Raw genomic sequence first — 18,905 nt, 5'->3', positions numbered from 1 at the left:
AAACAGTGCAACCATCATCAAATGCCTCTTCTCAAATAATCAAAAGTCACTGCAACACACTGTGAAGAAGGTGTACTTCAAAGTTTCCAAGCAAATACCATTTGTTTCCACTCTTTATGATTTGTGGGAGGAAATACATGCCTTCAAATATTCCGTGGTTCTCCAGTCATGACAATCTGTCCTTGGTTACATCAGCTTTGCTATTATTTCCAAGACTTCACAGCTTTTTCCATTAACCCGCAATTCAAGTCAATCATAAAAAAACTTCTCCAACATAATTTCTTTAATTGCATTAAGCTCAGGTCCTTTTTACTGAACATCTGCTTTAAGCACTCAGCTTTAAAAAGGGAAGCACACTGATCTATAAAATGCTGACAGACATTTTCCATGCACAGGAATAAATGACTGCAAGTCTGTGTGAAGAAAATTTAAATCTTTATGGTGATGAATCTCCTCACACCTCACAAAAACATATCTTACCTGACAGATTCTTTAACAGAAATTCCACTCACCAATCTAGGAAGTTTTACTGCCCATCCCTCCCTATGAGGCACAAAAAACATACCATGGGGCTATAAATCAGAATTATGGAAGGGAAGAACTCGCAAGGTTTGTAAAAACCGACAGAAAACTCCCTGTGTATTTTAGTAGTAGGAACTTTTAAGATACCACGTCATTAAATATTACTTAGAACACATCAGAATAGTACACTCACAAGAGATTAAAGGGATGAAAACAGGTTTTTCTGCAAACATCAAAGATAGGATGCAATTTCCAATAACATATTGCCCTATAAATTTACAAATACGGGTATTTACCTCTCGAAGAGGGATAATAAGGCTGCACAAGTTCTCCTCTTTGCTAGTAAAGCAAATGTAGTTTGTAGAAACAAACATCTGCCCCAAAATATGCATTTTGTTGAATGGAGTCCAGAGAGTACAGTCTGTGTGTCCATCTAATTTCTCATCCTTAGGAAGTCGGAACAACGCACGGTATCTCTCACTCTTTGCTCTGGCATCAAGATCCCTAAAACAAACCCACAAAACTTTTCTTGTTTTAAGAAATACATAATCCGTACTTTCTGAGTTTATATACAGTGATTTTATTATTAAATAACACATGACCCCGTGTAATACCACACCAAAAATGCTTCTTTGAGACTTATTTATTAACATGATGGAATCCTGTGGGCTAGAGTTTGTTAACAATTTCAAGACTTAGTCTTGATAACACATTCAGTGCAAAACTCTAACAGTCAGAAAGACAAACCTAAGTAATATAATGCATGACATGATGCATGTTGATGTCACTAAGTAACGAGAAACATAAACAATGGTTACGTTGTTACAATGGTTACATGTCAATTACCATCTATGATTCTATGATCAATTCTGTATGGGCTGCTAACATGATCAACATAAAATAATGAAAAAAAATAACAAGAAATTATCAAATTGCACATGACATCTACAGAAGAAGCAGAAAGATTTTCCAGATAATTTCTTATTCTTTATAATTTTATGTCATTTTTTTCCATCTCTGTTACCTAAAAAGTAAGTTCTAGATAGAACTCGCCATCTAGAGTAATTTTTCAACTCCAGTTATAGGACCAAGTATGAATGTTAGGCACATTTCTAACAGCACTTAAGTCATTTTATTACCTTCCCTTAGTAACCCAAAAGGCCTCACAACAGATGCCTAATACAGCCAGTGTCAAGAGATACATTAATGAGCCTCTGAATAAAGAAGAACTTGGCTCAAATATGTTAGTTTCATTTTTGCAGCATGTTCAAATGTTTTCCCTCTCCTATTTCAACAGGAGACCAAATAATTGTATTTAAATAGTTATTTCCATTTTGCCACTGCTGGAATCAATCATTCTTCTTGGAGTAACAGTAAATGACAGCAAAACAAAATCCTGCAAGTAAAAGGCCTGAGGAGAAACAAATGACTAAGAGCCAGTGCTACCTACCGTTTCAGTGCAGATACTTTTTTGGGGGACTTCTTTTTCAGTTTGGGTAATGACCTGTCTTGTTCAAATCCTTCGTTGTCCAAAAGCTGTCGCATAGCTATATTGGCAAGCTGTTCCATTAGTTTAAATGTCTCACTGATATTAAGGAATACTGAGAAGAAATGTTCACTTGACCTTGTGCTCACTTTGATCATATCAGGGAAGAGCAGTGTGGCATTCTTCTCAAGTTGAGTGATATCAACCCAGCGGATAACCAACTTTGCTGAACAGAAGCAAAGAAACAACAACAAACACATAGTTAGTACAAAAAAATCGCATATTCAAAAGTTTTTATCTTCCTCTTTCTCAAAAATACATCTAGCTGAAATTTTCTTGCAACTTAAAAAGTTGGGAGGGCAGCATAAATAGATGCAGCTTGTACAAACAAAATACAATCACCCGAGAAACAGCAGATAAAAGAGTTTAAGTATCATTTACTTTTGTAGTGAAGACCAAACAAAAGTGTTACAAAGCTAGGTGGGCCAACATACTGCTCAGACTCTGACATCCTTCTTTCCCGTGGAAGCAAAGAAATACAGTCTAAACCCAGCAGACATGACTGCATTATTTTTACATATTAAAAAGTTTCAAATATTAAAGTAATGACAGATCCTTGGCTTTTCTTCCAACACCACTATAGGTTAGAACATTGTCCTTAAAACAGGGACTAAATCTATGTTTATTTTTGTCACCCCCCCCCCCCCCCCCCAACAAGCAAAAACAAAACCAAAAAAGTCATTCACTAGGGTATGTCCACACAACTAAATAGAAAGACCTGGGACTGATCCATTTCTCATAACCAAATACTGCAGACTTGCTCCCTTCCACACCGCTTAGAATTAACCCCCTCTGGTTGCATCCATACTATGTAGGTTGTTGATCCTGGTTCTACTCTGAGCCCTTTGTGATGCTCTGGAGTTGTATACGAGTCAATATGGGATTTTCAAAGTCTGCCAGAGTAGTACTGGAGGACTGTATAAGAGCAGAAGGAGCCAGAACTGGTGTGATCTCATCTCTAATCCCTTTGGACACAGTCTCTGAAGTTAACCATGCGTCCAGATGATGCCCATGTATTGTTTTACAAAGAACTATTTTCAGAAATACAAAACAAATAAGGGAACAGCATGACAATTAGGGAATCGCTCCCTATTCCTCTTTTCCTCAGCCGTATCACTGCACCCTTCAGCAGTTCTGTAGGTGAACAAACCACAGGAGATTCCTAACAATTCTTAGATGCACAGACCACTGGCCCACTGTAAAACATACCTTCCTTGCCCATGAGGAAAGAGTAAAAGCAAAGGTGATTAATGCTGAGATACACCCAGCCCTGACGGGGAACCTTCCCCTTCCAGTAACTGCAGGAGTAGTAGTTCACCAATTTCTCTTCTTCTGGCATCCCAAACAGCTTGTGAAATTTCACTATGGCTTCCTTAAATTTTTCTGTATCATCATCTTCCTTAATGCCATTGATTTTGTTGTACTCAGCGATGATGCCCTGGTAGAGAGTGAAAGAAGTACACAGAATATTAGTTGCCATGGGGTATCAGATATCCTTATTATCACTGCTGTCTGGGTCAAAGGACAGAACAGTTATTGCAATGTCAAGAAAGAATTTTGCTTATCTTTTATTCTTCTGCTCATTCTTCTGTTTAGTTATTTACTTTGTTCAAGGCTGTCTGATGACCTTGGTCCTTACCATGCCTATGTCAAAAGCAACCAAACACCAACCACCTGCCAATACCCTGCTTTAAATTAACCAGCCTATCTCAAACATTCCCGACAACTCTGTTAAGCACCCATGATTTGTAATATTTCCCCTTCCACCTATATATGCTCTCTGAAGAGACAGATATAGGATTTCACCAGAAAATTTTCTTCTAAAATTAAGGAAAAAAGCAAAAGGAAAAAAATATACGTGATTGATACAAGAAAATACCAAATACTTTTATGACCCTATCTCAGTAGACCTGGAATGAAAGAGAAGAACAAGAAGAAACAGAGAAGTATCTCCTATTAGATTAACTAGCAGAAATATAAAAATAATTCACACTTTCACGTTCAGGAGACCTTAATCTAATTTGAAGTGACAGCAGTCTGGTGAAAAGCTGCCTTTTGAGACCTCAAATACTATGGTTACTCTGTTCTATGCTGAACATAGAACAGAGAAATTCACATAGAACAGAAGTCTATTCACTTATTTTCCTAATCTCTTTTATAATCTTCTGTATTAAAGTTATAAAGTGACTTCTTGTCTTCAAATTGCTCCATATTTACATGGAAAGCAGAGTATTAAGACAGGGAACCATCATTAACTTTTAATATTTATTCAACCTTAACAAGTTCCTTAAAAGATTATATTTCACAAGACAGATGTCTTCTCACATCAGGTGTTTCCATGATTATACTCAGCCCTCACACCTGATTCACTAGTAAAACACAAACAACTTAAGGAGATTCTTAAGACAGTTGACTTACTACATGAAATGTTAATAGAGGAATGATATAAAGCCAATGCTTAGAAAACACAAAAAGTATGTACAATAGTTCTGCTTCTAATCAATCTTTCACCAAAATATTAATTTTTAGGTAATTCTTAGCATGTGCTTTTTACAAGTATAGCTACTACCTATAGGAGAAAAAAATTCTGGCAAAACAAACAAAAAGCAACACAAAAAAAACCAAACTAACAAATCAATCAACCAGCAATCCCCAAAACCTATGTGAAGTGCAAATACCAACAGTACAGAATTTAACTACACAGAAGAGGGTAAGGAGACATTTTATGATGAGTACATGAAAAAATAAAATAAAATCTTTGCTCTGGAAAAGCAGTTACATAGAAAACTGTCGAAGTTTAAGACAAAAGCAATGGTGCAATTAATTTTAGAACATATAATGTTTGAATCCATGACTATATATATATATATTTTTTAATCACACTGCACTAATCCCAGTTTCCCTTACTTATTTTAGTATTAGTACTTAGAATCTAGTTCTTTTTCAAAAGCATGGAGCAGCCTGGGGACTACCAGGTTAAATTCATTTAGAATTCAGATCAGTTTTCCTTCCACAGTCACATTTATCATTAACAACATTTATAATAATATATTTAACTACCTGTATTTTTCCTCTGACAAATGTATTTATGTCATTCTCATTTTCAAAGATCGAAAGAGTTTGTAACAAATTCTGTTCAAGCCATTCCCAGTGTTCAGTGATTTCTTTCCTTGAGCAACCTGCATATATATATTAAAAAAAAACAAAAAACAACCAGAAGTCACAAATAATTAATCAATATCAATGTCCTCATAATCATAAAAAAAAGACTAATAAAATCGCTAGTAACTGGAGATGCAGTGTGATTCTATGATCTTTTTGTTCAAACCACAGATTTGACTCATTTTACTCAAGAGCTAGCAAGTAAAGGTACCTACCCGCTAACTGATGTCTACAGAACCCAGCAAAGTAAAGGGGCTTACATGAAGCAACCATTAGAAAGAGGTTAAATACAACAAGCTGTTTCTAATAACTTCTTCAGCTTCACTACAGGCACTGTCACACGTCTAGATCATAGAATGGTTTGGGCTGGAAAGGATCTTAAAGATCATCTAGTTCCAACCCCCCTGCCACGGGCAGGGGCACCTCACACTAGACCATCTCTCTTTGCTTTGTTCACTCAGGATTAAAAAACACTTTTGCTGAGATGTTCTAAAATACAGGTCTTTAACTCTGCTACTGGCAAATCTTTGCTTATCTTAGCATATTAGAAGCATTCACCATTTTGCAATCATTGGCCTTTTAGGTAAATTATGCAATACCTCCGGCTTTCATGGAAGTGAAAAAAAAAAACAACCCAGCATTTAACAGTTAAACCACTACACTGGAATACAGAACCTTCAGGACTGGCAGGAAATAAAAGGGAAAATAGCTACAACACATACAGTAGACTACTGAACACTCTTTCTCCTCCTCTAAATGGTACACTTGGCTTATGCTGTGCTCCATGGCTGAAATGGTGTAATGCTGGCCAACATTCCTGGCAGACTGAGTTATTCTCCTCAACCTTTAGGGAGGTAACTAGTAAGTGTGTTAAACAGAAGTTGGAGAGCTAATGGAGGTCTGCACCAGAAGAGTTGAATGGGGAAATGATTCATGGTGCTGGAGAGAGGATGAGAAGGTGCAATTGCCTGACCGGCGGGGTGGAATAATAGCACGAGCAACATGGGAACATCTCTGGGTGTCAAGGTTAGGTTTCTAATATCTGGGTCAGTTTGTCTAAAGTAAAGAGGTGAAGGTATGGAGGGAATGTGACCGAGTACAGGACTGAGAAGAAAATTAAACTAAAAACTCATATAAAGATGCTTTCAAACACACTGAGAAGTGTAATCTCAGTATTGTTTCAGTTGGTGACTGAGGAAAGGCTTAACTTGAGACAGCTGATGAGGCTATCATGGCCAGTCTTCTCTTCCAAGGAGATACTTCCTTGAGATGATTATTCAGTCAACCTGAACTGCTGCTGTTAACAGCATGCACTGCAAGAGAACCTGCAACACTTCAGAGAACCTAAAATTGCTGCCAGTAATGGCAGATTCAAGAGTGAACTGGCAGAGCCTCAATTTGTGCAGAGGGAGGAGAAAACAGTTATGGCTCAACAGCACTCTAACTAAAACTTGTAGCTTTGCTTTAGTTACCAAAGCACATGGGCTTTTATGAAAACTTTTTCCAAGGTATGCAATAACATTTCAAGCCTGATGCTTTAAGGTAATCTGTTGCTCTTTTTTTTTCTCACATGTGAAATACAAATTTGGAAACTCCTATGGAGGCACCAACTGTTACCACAAAAACCTACACTAATGGTTCCATACATGAAAAACACACAGAGCCATAGTAAGAATGACTGATTTTATATGTGGAAAAGGATCTAAAAAGAGTTGTTAATTTCCAAACACAGTTTACATGTACCATCATTCTTCCCCCTAAACTGAGCACTACGAGACCAGGGAGGGACACAGGAGGGCTATTACAACATGCAAGGCTGATCAAGTACAACATTTTAGATTCCTAGACAATTACAAAATTAATATGCTTAAAACCGTTCTATAAAATTTACCAATAACATCTTTCCAGTATAGTTCAGAACTCTAACCCATGACACCATCTATAAAGCAGAAAGTGCTGTTAACATCTACAGAGCTTGAAAGCCTCAGCTCTACCAACTAGCATTCTCATACAGCCTAGATCAGTAGAGTTAATACCCAAGAAAATTCACATCCAAAATGAATTATAAACAAATCTTGGGTATCTTAAACGAAATAGTAATTTTAGAGCAAACAAAACCCCTTGGATTATTTTTTACCCTCTGAATAGTCTTGTACAGAACAAGACCAAATGTCATGCAACATGAATGAACAGGGGAACAATCACATTTCTTCCAGTCATTCTGTAAAGCTACTTACTGAGGATGGAACCTATTGCTTTATGGAAGGCAGAGGAGAACATGACAAATTCTGTAAAAATAAGGGATTACAAGCACCAAATAACCAGCAGTGTACCTCTAGGGAACAGGGAGGTACAGCTGTACAATGCACAACAAATCAGAGTTGTATAGCTAAATGCAGCCAAATCCCTTGGTAACCTGTATAATTCTAACAACCCTAGATCAGTTCAGAAAGAATTGCCTTAGCTGCAAATTCATAAACTAATCACAGCACAGAGCCTTAGGCAACACTGGGCTGCTCATCTTCAAGGTTGCATTGATAAACAATTTGCTCTTTAAAATTTTATCTCCTTGTGAGAGCCACACTATTCCCCTCAGGTCATGAGACTAAGCTAGTGCAGTCACATAATTTAACAAAAATAACTAAGCCAATCAACCAACTACATGTTAGGGGAGTAAAAGTTCAAGAAACACCCCACAGAAATGGAAGCACAGATAGATACATTTACTACTTTAGTAATTTTAATTAGGGTTACGATTCATGATTTAAGACAATCTTCATCCGTGCCTTATCTTCTTCCCTTTCCAAGGGAGAAGATTTGTCTGGAAGAAAAATTATCCAAATAATCTGAATGTCAAATTTTACTGGGAGAATGGGCACAGATAAGAGGGCACTGATAGGCCAGAAGAAGTTGACAGCTTCATTAGCTAGTATTTTTGGCTGCCAGGCAGTGCTGGGGATGCTGGAATCTACTAGTCTATTAAAAAGAGATGACAGACATGTATGCACTTCTCGTATGTCCTCTTCGTCAATTTTCTTCCAAATGAACTGAGTTCTGGCTGCTGCCTAAAGCAGTGTTTGAAGCTTTAGAGCTAGAGGAGTTGTATTAAAAAGTTTCTATTCGCTAAGTCTGAAAAGCAATACTACCAAATTGAGACTAGGACCTTACAAGCTCGGCCAATCAAAGCTAAATAACTTCACCCTTCTGCATTCGGTTTCAGACGCTATTTACAGAGTCAGCAAACTGAACCACAGACTAGCTACATACTGTTTTATGCTACTTGCAATAGGTACCTGACCACAGAGAAAAACATTTAGTATTTACAGGATCTGATGCATACAAAAATCCTATTTAATGTAGCAAAATATCAACTTCATTGATTTCACCAACTACTATAATGACAGAAGAAACAGTCTTTCAGTTAAATCTGTCAAAGTTTGAGCCTTAAAGACCAAAACTCTTTTGAGTTGTTGCATATATGTAGGAACATACACTTCTGTATTTAACTCTTAACCTAGTTACCATCTTTCTGAATTTCTAAGTCCATCATATTTAGAAGGACAACACATTGTCTGAAATAAAAGTACAGGAGGTGGGCATCCCTGGAATCTACATGGTATTTATCCTAGAGGAGACCAAGTTCCCTATCCAGGAAATGCCATACTGATATACAGTACTCAGGCGAGTGCTAGGATTGCACTGTCTTCCTGGTTTCCATTTCAATGGAAGCCAGGTGGCCTGTCTGGGCAATCTGGGGGCTGTAACCCAGGTAATTCTCCTACCAAACTCTTTAGGGATACCACACCACCCAGGAAGGCTGCACTTTTAAAATGCTGTAGGAGCGAGCCATGGGCATGGAGAAGAAATGCAAGGAGGAGGGATGGATACCAAGTCTGAGTATCTGAGAACATCTCAGAAGAGATGGGAAACAAAGGGTGGGAAATATCAGGGGCTTGTGTCCCTGCTCCATAGCTATTTCTGCTCAGTTACTGTGCATAACACACACACACGCCGGCATTCCAGGTCTTAATATTTAGAAGCTCTGGAGTGTCTTAATTTAACCACTAGAGCAGGTTTTCATCCTGACACATTTATTTGTCCTGTTATGACTGTGCTCAGCTAGCGGGATGTTCTATTAGTTATGTGGCACAGTACCCAGGAAGAATAAAAATCCACATGTCAGTATGTTTGTCCTTACCACAGGCGATAGTCCAATAGACCAAGGAGTCTGGTGCCTGGTAGAGGATTCGATAGGGTGCCACTCTGGCACTGGAGTCCAATACAACATCAAGAGTACCCACAAGGAGACCTATGGAACAGGAAATTCTGATGAATACACAGTAATGAATGTTCCGAGATCCCACAAGAGAGTAGTCCACAGCTCCACTCGCCCCCATTTCACCCTCCACAGCAAAATGCACACTGGTGTATTCATCCCCACAGCCTGCCTCATGTTGTAGAGAGGGAAAGCAACTCAACAGGGAAAAATTTTCAATTTAACAAGACTTTAACTCTCAAATATACACCAATTCTACCATAAAGGCAGGTGAACTGAGGCAAAGCAGAAGGTAGCTGTTTCATAAAACCACATTTAAAAGCTATTTAAGTTCTTTCCTGTGTTTCATATACTGTTGGAGCCCTGGGAGTGGGGCAGAAGTGTGAGAACAGGGAAGAACCAAAAAAATCCACAAAAAAACCCCACTGCAGTACCAGCAAAAAAACCCAGACAATACCCTCTGGAAGGGCTCAAAATTCAAATATCAGCTAGTAAAAACTAAGGCTTCCAGCAAAAATAATTATGCTACTTAATGGTCTGATTCTTTAGGGCAGAAAAGACTGAAATGCCAGTCAAGCTGTTTTTCAGCTGAAAGGATACTGATTAAAGACAAAGCCATGCCTTTTTCCCAAAGTAGCTCTGAAAATTTTTTGCTACCGAGGGGGCCATCAACAGTTGCATACCAAATGCTACCAATAATTTCTAAATATATTTCCACAAATTTTAGATACTATTTTTATAAGAAATTGCACACAAAATAAAACTCAAACCCTCTCCCACCAGCAGCCCTATTTATTTTTAAAAGATGCAAAAGTTTTCTACCTTTTCATGTCTACAAAGAATTTTCATCTACCCTGCAGAGATGTCATATTTAAATTCTCATGTTGAAGTTCTCAGCAAATTCACATACTGAAAACAGAGAGATGAACTTTCAAAGACTTTTTTTCTGTAAATTTTTATTAGGGTAGAAATTAAGAGTTTTTTTTAAACAGCCGAAATAAACTGCATGCATTAAAAAAAATCATTTAAACCATTCCTGTTAAAATCTTTTTCCCCTTTCAGGGGGCCATTTTCATTTTTTTTACTGTCAGAGTTTCATTAGTTCCTCATTCTGCATTGCCATAACTGGTAGGGAAGACTGCTTCCCTTGTAGTTCTTTCAGATTTGCTATATGCATCACAAAGATACAAAAGCACTACCCATTTTCCATCTTACTAGATTCCTTAAATCTGAACTGAAACCGATGTTTGGAAATACCCCGCATATCAGTGAGAACACAGATTTTTTATTTCCCCATTCTATGTTTTCTATTTGTATTTTATTATGAAGATCTTCACAGGCCAGATCAAATGCAATCTTTTCCTGCATTAATATTCACCACTTTTTAATCTAAGATTTCTGAAATATATGAGAAACAAGTCTGAATACAACATCCGCTCTTCAGTAAGGTCTTCAGATACCTTAGAGAGGTATCTGCTGATTACAGGATATGAACACAAAATAATGTAAAATATCCTAATGTTCCCTAGTCTAACTATCTTTTGCTGTTCCTACTGCCATCTTAAACCCTCATCTTTCATATGTTTTGATTACTTGTGTACATTAACAAGCTGCTTCTTATCAATCCTCCACCAGCCCTCCTAGATACACCTTGACTCCTTTCAAACTTAGAAGACTGAAGTAGGTTTTAATGTTCCTCTTCTGCTGAATATACCTTCCGCTCTGGCATCACAAAACCAGCATGGCCCCAGTCCAGAAAGCACATGCGTGCTTCAACCATGGGCAAAGATCTTAAAATGCTTAAAGCTGTTAGTGAGCTCAAGAGTATTGCTCAACTGGAGTGCAGACCAAGCCAGACACTAGACTGCACTAATCATCTGGGTTTCCTGCAAACATGTAGCAGGGCTTATGCCAAAGGTTCTTCATGCTTTGCAGCTTCCCATGTCTCCTGACAGGACTAAATATGTAACAGGCATGATGTAATATCTAAATAAAGTCATATGCTGGCCAAATGTAATCTTCTCCGAGGTTCAGATACACTGTAAGGTCCCTGCAATCTTTAAAAATACGCTTGTTGCTTTCCTCCTGCTGCATTTCCAAATCTGTTGGTGTGTGGGTGTCCTGCCAACCAATTCTGCCAATAGTTCTGGGAGGGCGCTGCAAATGTAAAAACGGGGATGCGCAGGTAAGGTCAGGGAGCCAGAACAAGCCTGCAGACTTATGCCACATCACACTGAGAGGAGCGCCATCCTACCTCCTTCTCCCTGAGGTATAGGAGACAGGAGAGGAACATCCCCCTCTCCCACCAAACAGAAACAATGTAAGATCGAACAGTGTATTCCAGAAATGTGGAGCACACTACACAAAAACCAAGCCAATTGAAACAAGCCAGCTACTGAAACAAGAGATCGGAGGTAGGTAAGGAAAAGGAAATAAATAATACTTTCCACTGGTGCAGTAAGTAGCAGTTGCCCAGTGCCTTTTCAGCAATGAAAATAGGTTGTAGAAATATCCATGCAGTGAGGTGAAGAGAAAAAAACCTCACAGAACTCTAAAAGACCCAATGGAAATTCAAAGTCTAGCTTACCAAGGTAACTGCAACAGTTTAGCAGTAAAATTTTACTTATAACTGTTTTGATAGATGATACAGGTCGTATTTAAAAATAATTTATGTGTTCTTATATACATTAAAACCAATTAATATTTATTCCTGAAATTGTGCCATTACCCCTGATTGCTGTCCTTCAGGAACTGTTCCATTTTGCATTTTAAGTCAGCGTTGTTTTTTTGGGTTAGGGTGGTTTTTTCGGGTTAGGGTGGTTTTTTCCCCTCAGTTATGATGCAAGCAGAATGAAATCACAGAAGCTCAAACTGATAATCTGAGAAGCTTCTACGTGAAGTGATCACATTAAAATTTAAAAAATTAATTTAATACTGTTCATTAATTCTTCATATACAAGTACTTTTTCAGACATGGTTACGAAATAAGTAACTGCAAGTTCCCATAGAAACTGAACAAGCAACAAGGAATCACATTCCTTACATTAGACAAGTCCATGGGCAAGAGCCAGTGAATTATCCAGGCATCAAATCATGTGAGTATACCAATTACATTTTTTTCCCCATTATTTCGTCAGGTTTCTGACTATAAAATGAAATAAGGAATTCCCAGTGTAAGAACACTAAACCTGCAAGCCCTTGTTCAACGAGCAGTTTTCATCATCAAAGGTTTAAAGCACAAGTTTGTGGGATCAGCATCTGGGTAACTAATGACAGCCCTGATCCTGAAGGCACTCAAACACAAGTAGCCTCATATGGAGGAACAGTCCCATCAGACACACATGGCAAATGTCTAGAATAATCATACTGATATGTGGAGGTAGGAGCAGAAAAGGCAGCAAGAATGACTTAATTTTGTTTGATACAACTTTTTGAATAAAGTCAGCTTCCTCTTTCCTTTTCCTCCTAGAAATTATGCTAAGGCACCTGGAAAATAAGGAGGTGCATTGGTGACAGCCAACATGGCTTCACTAAGGGCAAATCATGCATGACAAATTTGGTGGCCTTCTATGATGGGATTACAGCGCTGGTGGATAACAGAAGACCAACTGACATCATTTAACCAAACTTGTACAGGGCATTTGACTCTACCCTGCATGACATCCTTGTCTCTAAACCGGAGATATGAATTTGACAGACAGACCACTCAGTAGATAAGGAATGGCTGGATGGTTGTGCTCAAAGAGTTGTCATTAATGGCTTGATGTCCAAGTGGAGATAAGTGACAAGTGGTGTTCCTCAGGGGTCGGTATTGGGACTGGTGCTGTTCAATATCTTTGCTTGTGACATAGTGCGATTGAGCGTGCCCTCAGCAAGGTTTCCAACACCACCAAGCTGCATGGTTAACACACTGAAGGGAAGGCATGGCTTGAAACGTAGGCCCATAGAAACAACATGAAGTTCAACAAGGCTAAGTGCAAGGTCATTCACCTGTGCTGGGCAATCCCAGGCGCAAATACAGGCTGGGCAGAGACTGGGTTGAGAGCAGCCCTGAGAAGGATTTGAGGGTGTTGGTTGATGAGAAGTTCAACATGGCCCCGCAGCATGTGTTTGCAGCCCAGAAAGCCAACCATATGCTGGGCTGCATCAAAAGCATGACCAGCAGGTCCAGGAAGGTGATTTTTCCCCCTCTACTCCCTCGTGAAACCCCATCTGGAGTACTCTATTCAGCTCTGGGGTCCCAACATAAGGACATGGACCTGTTGGAGTTAAGTCCAGAGGAGGGCCACAAAGACAGATCAGAGAGCTGGACTTGTTCAGCCTGGAGAAGAGAAGGCTCTGGGGAGACCTTAGAGCAGCTTCCAGTGCCTAAAGGGGCCTACCGGAAAGCTGAGGAGAGATTTTTTACAAGGGCATACAGGGATAGGACAAAGGGGAATGGCTTTAAATTGAAAGAGGGAAGATTTAGATTAGGTATTAGGAAGAAGTTCTGGACTATGAGGGAGATGAGGCACTCAAACAGGCTGCCCAGACAAGCTGTGGCTGCTCCATCCCTGGCAGTTCAAGGCCAGGCTGGACAGGGCTTTGAGTAACTGGGTCTAGTGGAAGGTGTCCCCGCCCGTGGCAGGCGGCTGGAACTGGGTGAGCTTTAAGGTCCCTTCCAACTCAAACCATTCTATGATTCTGTGAAAGGCAGTGAAATGTAATACCTGAAACCAGGGAATACAAAGCCACAATTGGCTAGGGGGCCTTGGCAATTATTCTTGCATCATGTTACTGGAAGGACATACAATGCAGTAGAGGGTATTACTGGAAAAGGCTTCAGTTACCTCATGCAATTTATGTTGAACGAAGAAATCATACTACATTTTACTTATCTGACCACTGTGCCTCACATTTAGTCGTAAGCTGGAGGGGGAGCCTATAACCTTTGCACAGAGTATACATATTATTAGTCTGCATTCATGCATTGTATCATGACGTGCTGTACTTCCATCCTTACTCTAGCAATCAGTTTTCAAACTGTACTTTGCTAGAAGGGATTATGAGCACATGAAGCCTGACCTCCTGCCTAACACAGACCCCATTTTAAGCCAAATGATTTCTATCTGACCAAAGGTCATCATGATTTGAAAACTAAGCAAATTGATTCAGTCGGCTAAAATTCTTCCAAGCACCACTGCACTCTCTGCTCTTTGTAGACCAGCATTCTGATAACTTATAGTCCAGACTGATGACAAATTGCCCACAAACAGTAATGAAATCAAGGGAGGACCTCAAGTAGAATCAATTAGGTTCATTGCTAGTTACCAACAGTGAACACAAACACACACACTTTAGTTTATATGGATTCAAATACCTGTAATAAGTCATAGAATAGGAAAGGACCTTAAGATCATCTAGTTCCAATCACCTTGCAATGGGCAAGGACATCTCACACTAAACCAAGTCACCCAAGGCTCTGTCCAACCTGGCCAACATTTTTAGCTGTTTGGATATCCATGGCACAGGTCTTTGTTGCAGGAATATTTCTTTCTTGTCTTTCTTTAAAAAATATAGCTAGTGAATCCTTTTTTTTTTTAATCTTTCATAAGAATTTGCAAGTTTCTTCAGAAAACACCAATTACTGCTGTTTCTTAAAGAAAAAGTTTTTGCACCTTACACATAAACAATCTTCCTTACCACAAAAAGATTTTCTTACTGACAAACAGTAACCCTCTTTCACAAGACGTCACACTTTGATTTAAATAAACCACAAAGATCAAATAGTCTTTATCATCTTTCTGCAGTCCCCCTGGCAGCAATCTTACTACATTTGCCAGCCTGCAGTTTTACCTGCTAAAATGCAGGAGTCTCAAACTAAACTGGATTCCATATATGAAAATGAATAGATGGATAGTATATAACCTGTAGCGCACCTTGCTAAAAGCCAATTTATTTACTGTTTATGAATGATAATACTGTGTGATACTGCCACTCAGAGACACCCTCCCCTCCTCCAGTTTGCCAGCTGACAAGCATGTGTTATTTACTCGGCTCCTGAGAGCAAAGCCCTGCCTTGCCACATCCTTCTCCCAGCTCTACCCTAATACAACTTCCAGCCTGACAGTCTCTCAAGATACCTTCTTTAAAATGCCTAAACAAACAACATCCATCTTTTTAGCATGTAGAGCAAATACAGATTTATACCCTCTGAAAGGGCTAAGATCTAATACAGGTCAGACTGTGACTCTTGCAGTCATGCTTATGAGTTGTCCCTCAAATAGTCCAACGGATGTCAGCAGCCTATTTGTGTGTGAGCTCAACATCACAACCAGGAAAACTTGCAGTGTCACGTGTATCATCAGGAAAAATTTTTCGAAACAGGCATTGTGACATTCCACCACTGAATGAAACACATACTGCTTAAACTGTCACAATATTTAGAGTGTGCTGATTAAAGCGTGACCCCTTCTCTTGCCACTGAAGTAAGATGGACAGATAATGAGCTCCCGTCATACACCTGAAACATCCAAGGGACCTAATTTGGATTGTAAATGTCCGCTAGTTTCTGAAAAAAGCCTCAATCAAGGTCAACTTAAGTCATATTTGTACTCTGAGCATTCAGTTTTATACTGATTTCATGGACTGATTTTATGGACAGTGAATAAACTCTTTCTAAAAGTTTGAGTGTTATTTCTTGGACTATAAAACCAGTAACCCATAACACCACATAACCAAAATGTACATGCAAACTACTGTTTTTCCTATTAACTATAATGAATCATTACTCTTCCATTCTTTCTTAAGGTAGTTCATGTGTTCATGTGATTAGCTCTCTCATTTGTTATTACAGGATGAGGTAATCTAATTACTTGCCTGTCAAAATTCAACCTAAAGCAATAATCCAAACTCAATGGGAAATACTTAGAACAAATCCTTTTAAAGGGGTGGATCAATTCTATTTGATTTCATTTCATGGGAGAGCCTAAATGAATAGTAAATATTATACACAGCTCAAAAATAATTACATTGTTAAACTTACAATCCTAGTAATAGTATTCACAAAAGTATGAAAACAACCACTTCACTGTGAACACCACCCTTGGAGCTTTATGAAGGGTTATACAGCTTTGTTTTATAGGTCTTCATTTATATAAGCGGAAGCAAAATAATGTCTAGATACTTACTTAATAACTGTCTTCCCATGTGGGTTATATAGTTTTGGCTTACATGGACATGTAACATGGTATCAAGAAAAACAAATTCTTTCTCTGAAATTAAGGCCTAAGATTTGTTAAGGCTTCCCTGATACCTGCCTTTGTTGCTCTCGTTCTACCAATGCCGTTTTCTAGAGCACACTGATTTGCACAGCCACCATTATCTTTGCACATGAGTTTTTAAACATATTCTATGAAACTGACTTCAAGGAAGTCCTGTCGCTCTAATGACGTTTAGCAAGAAATGCAGCAAAAAATAGTATTTGTTTTTTTCTGTCTTCAGGTTGACGAATGCAAATGAGAGAAGGCTGAAAAACTAACTCTCTAAAAACAAAAAAGCAGCTCAGGAAGGACCAATGTGCTGGTCTGGCCTGACTACTGCAGGATAAAGCAGAAACAAATGACAGTGCTTTCATTTGCCCTTCAAGTTTAAGAACTGTGATTGAATTAGATTATCTTCCAGGTATCTTAAAAGTGATTAGCAACTGAACATCCACCACAGGACTTGTCAAGGTGTCCAGACAACTCATTACCATCCCTATAAAAATCTGTATCTTAACTGGACCCTAAATCTGACTGGGTTTAGAATTTCAGGTTTTAGAACTTTTTGTAACTGCATCTGCCAAGCTGAAGGGCCCTAATTCTAAGATGTAGTCACATTTGTCAGTGTTGTCTACTAAGCAACATTTACAATATTTGAGGGTTGTAAAATTTTGCTAGGTTCTTCTTCAACAGCGAATATACATTACAATCTACATCTATCACTAAATATAGGTACATACACATAACAGCAAAAGAATTTCCTTTATTTCCTCTAAGGCCCAGTTTGCAGATGATGAAACGTCCAGGCACAGACACTCGCAGAGTAATACATTCAAACAGTAAGTTCCCAGAAACAAACACACTAGATTGGACCTGAAACAAAAACCCAGCAGAAGCAGGAAAAGGCTGTGTATGGAGATGAGCACTGACAGGACATGCTAGACAATTATGGGTATGCGAACGCTTGCAACACAGAGGAAACTGATACTTGAACAAAAACCAAAACAAAGTTGCACACCTTAAGAAAATAAATTTTATACTACATGTCAATCACATCAGACTATATGAAATGATGGAGAAGAATAGAGACAGAGTTAACAAATGCCTTCAAGGTATGATATCAACATTTACATTAAGTTTGTAAAAAACCCAACCAAACCAACACCTAGGAAGAGCATGATCAGGTACCACTGACCAAAACAGTAGGCAAGTCACCAATTTTCACTTGAAACTAATTCTTTTTAAGTATTTCATTCTCCCAAGAGTACACAAAAAAAATTAAACAGACTTCATCCAAAAGTAAAATTTAAATCAACTACATCAGCACCAATGTAAGACTCAGATAAACTATATAATCTTATAGATCAAGCAAGTATGAGCAACTGAAGAAAAAACTCCAACTAACCAACCCACACTGACATAAAACCCAATAACCACCACCCCTAAACTAAGAGAAAGATTGTAAATGGAATCCAGCCAATACAAGCAGTGGTACAAATTCAGAACTGAAGTGTGAGCAGTAAATTCAGCTTAAATTAAGGATCAGTCCTGAAGCACAGCATGGTTAAAAACAAGATAAATCCAAAGAGAAGCAACAGTTCCAGGAAAAAATTAATCAAATTTTAACTGCTCTGACTGAATACCTGCAGACAGATCATATTTCAATAAGCTATCAGTGAAGGCACTTTATCAGGGAACGATGCTGAAAAGAAAAATCACAACAACTTTGGTTAATAAAATACTGGAATACAGAGAGAGGAAGTGCAAGACAGGACTGTGGGGAAACAACCAAGAACACAGTAAGAACTTACTAGCTGAAACTAAGACTGCTGCTGCAGTAGGAAATAGTACACCTTTTCTGGAAACTTCAGAAAAAAAGAATAATCAGAAATCAGGCCTAGAAAATACTTAGTCTTCCCTTTGAAAAGCAAACACATGGAAAGATTTTTTGAGGAAGCTCTTCAGAGCTTAAGCCCACCTCAGCACCAGATTTAAAGGCAAAATGCAAATATAGATTTCAACATTGATCAGACACCAGAAGTACAATTAGCAATCAAAAAAGCTAATAGAAAGCAAGATTTCAGTCAAAGGCTTACAGACCTTTATACACCTTCTATTGTCATACTTCAGCAAAGTCAGTGGCAGCAACAACTCCTGT

General features: G+C 38.6%; 1 protein-coding gene across 1 annotated transcript in view; it reads right to left on the bottom strand.

Moving 5' to 3' along the window:
- The window catches only part of TBC1D9 (TBC1 domain family member 9), a 50,571-nt gene that overhangs the window by 24,570 nt on the left and 7,096 nt on the right, over positions 1-18,905 (bottom strand). The window contains exons 2-6 of the mRNA XM_061441808.1: positions 9,429-9,539; positions 5,129-5,247; positions 3,278-3,506; positions 1,973-2,234; positions 819-1,026 (exon numbers count right to left, since the gene is read on the bottom strand). Of these exons, the coding sequence (XP_061297792.1) occupies positions 819-1,026; positions 1,973-2,234; positions 3,278-3,506; positions 5,129-5,247; positions 9,429-9,539 (929 nt within the window). The remainder of the gene's footprint in view (positions 1-818; positions 1,027-1,972; positions 2,235-3,277; positions 3,507-5,128; positions 5,248-9,428; positions 9,540-18,905) is intronic.

Source organism: Pezoporus flaviventris, unplaced genomic scaffold (assembly GCF_033815535.1).
Source record: "Pezoporus flaviventris isolate CSIRO_AGI_PZ_B2104156 unplaced genomic scaffold, CSIRO_AGI_Pfla_v1 ptg000002l, whole genome shotgun sequence".
NCBI lineage: Eukaryota > Metazoa > Chordata > Aves > Psittaciformes > Psittacidae > Pezoporus > Pezoporus flaviventris.
This window is presented reverse-complemented; position numbering and strand designations above follow the sequence as displayed.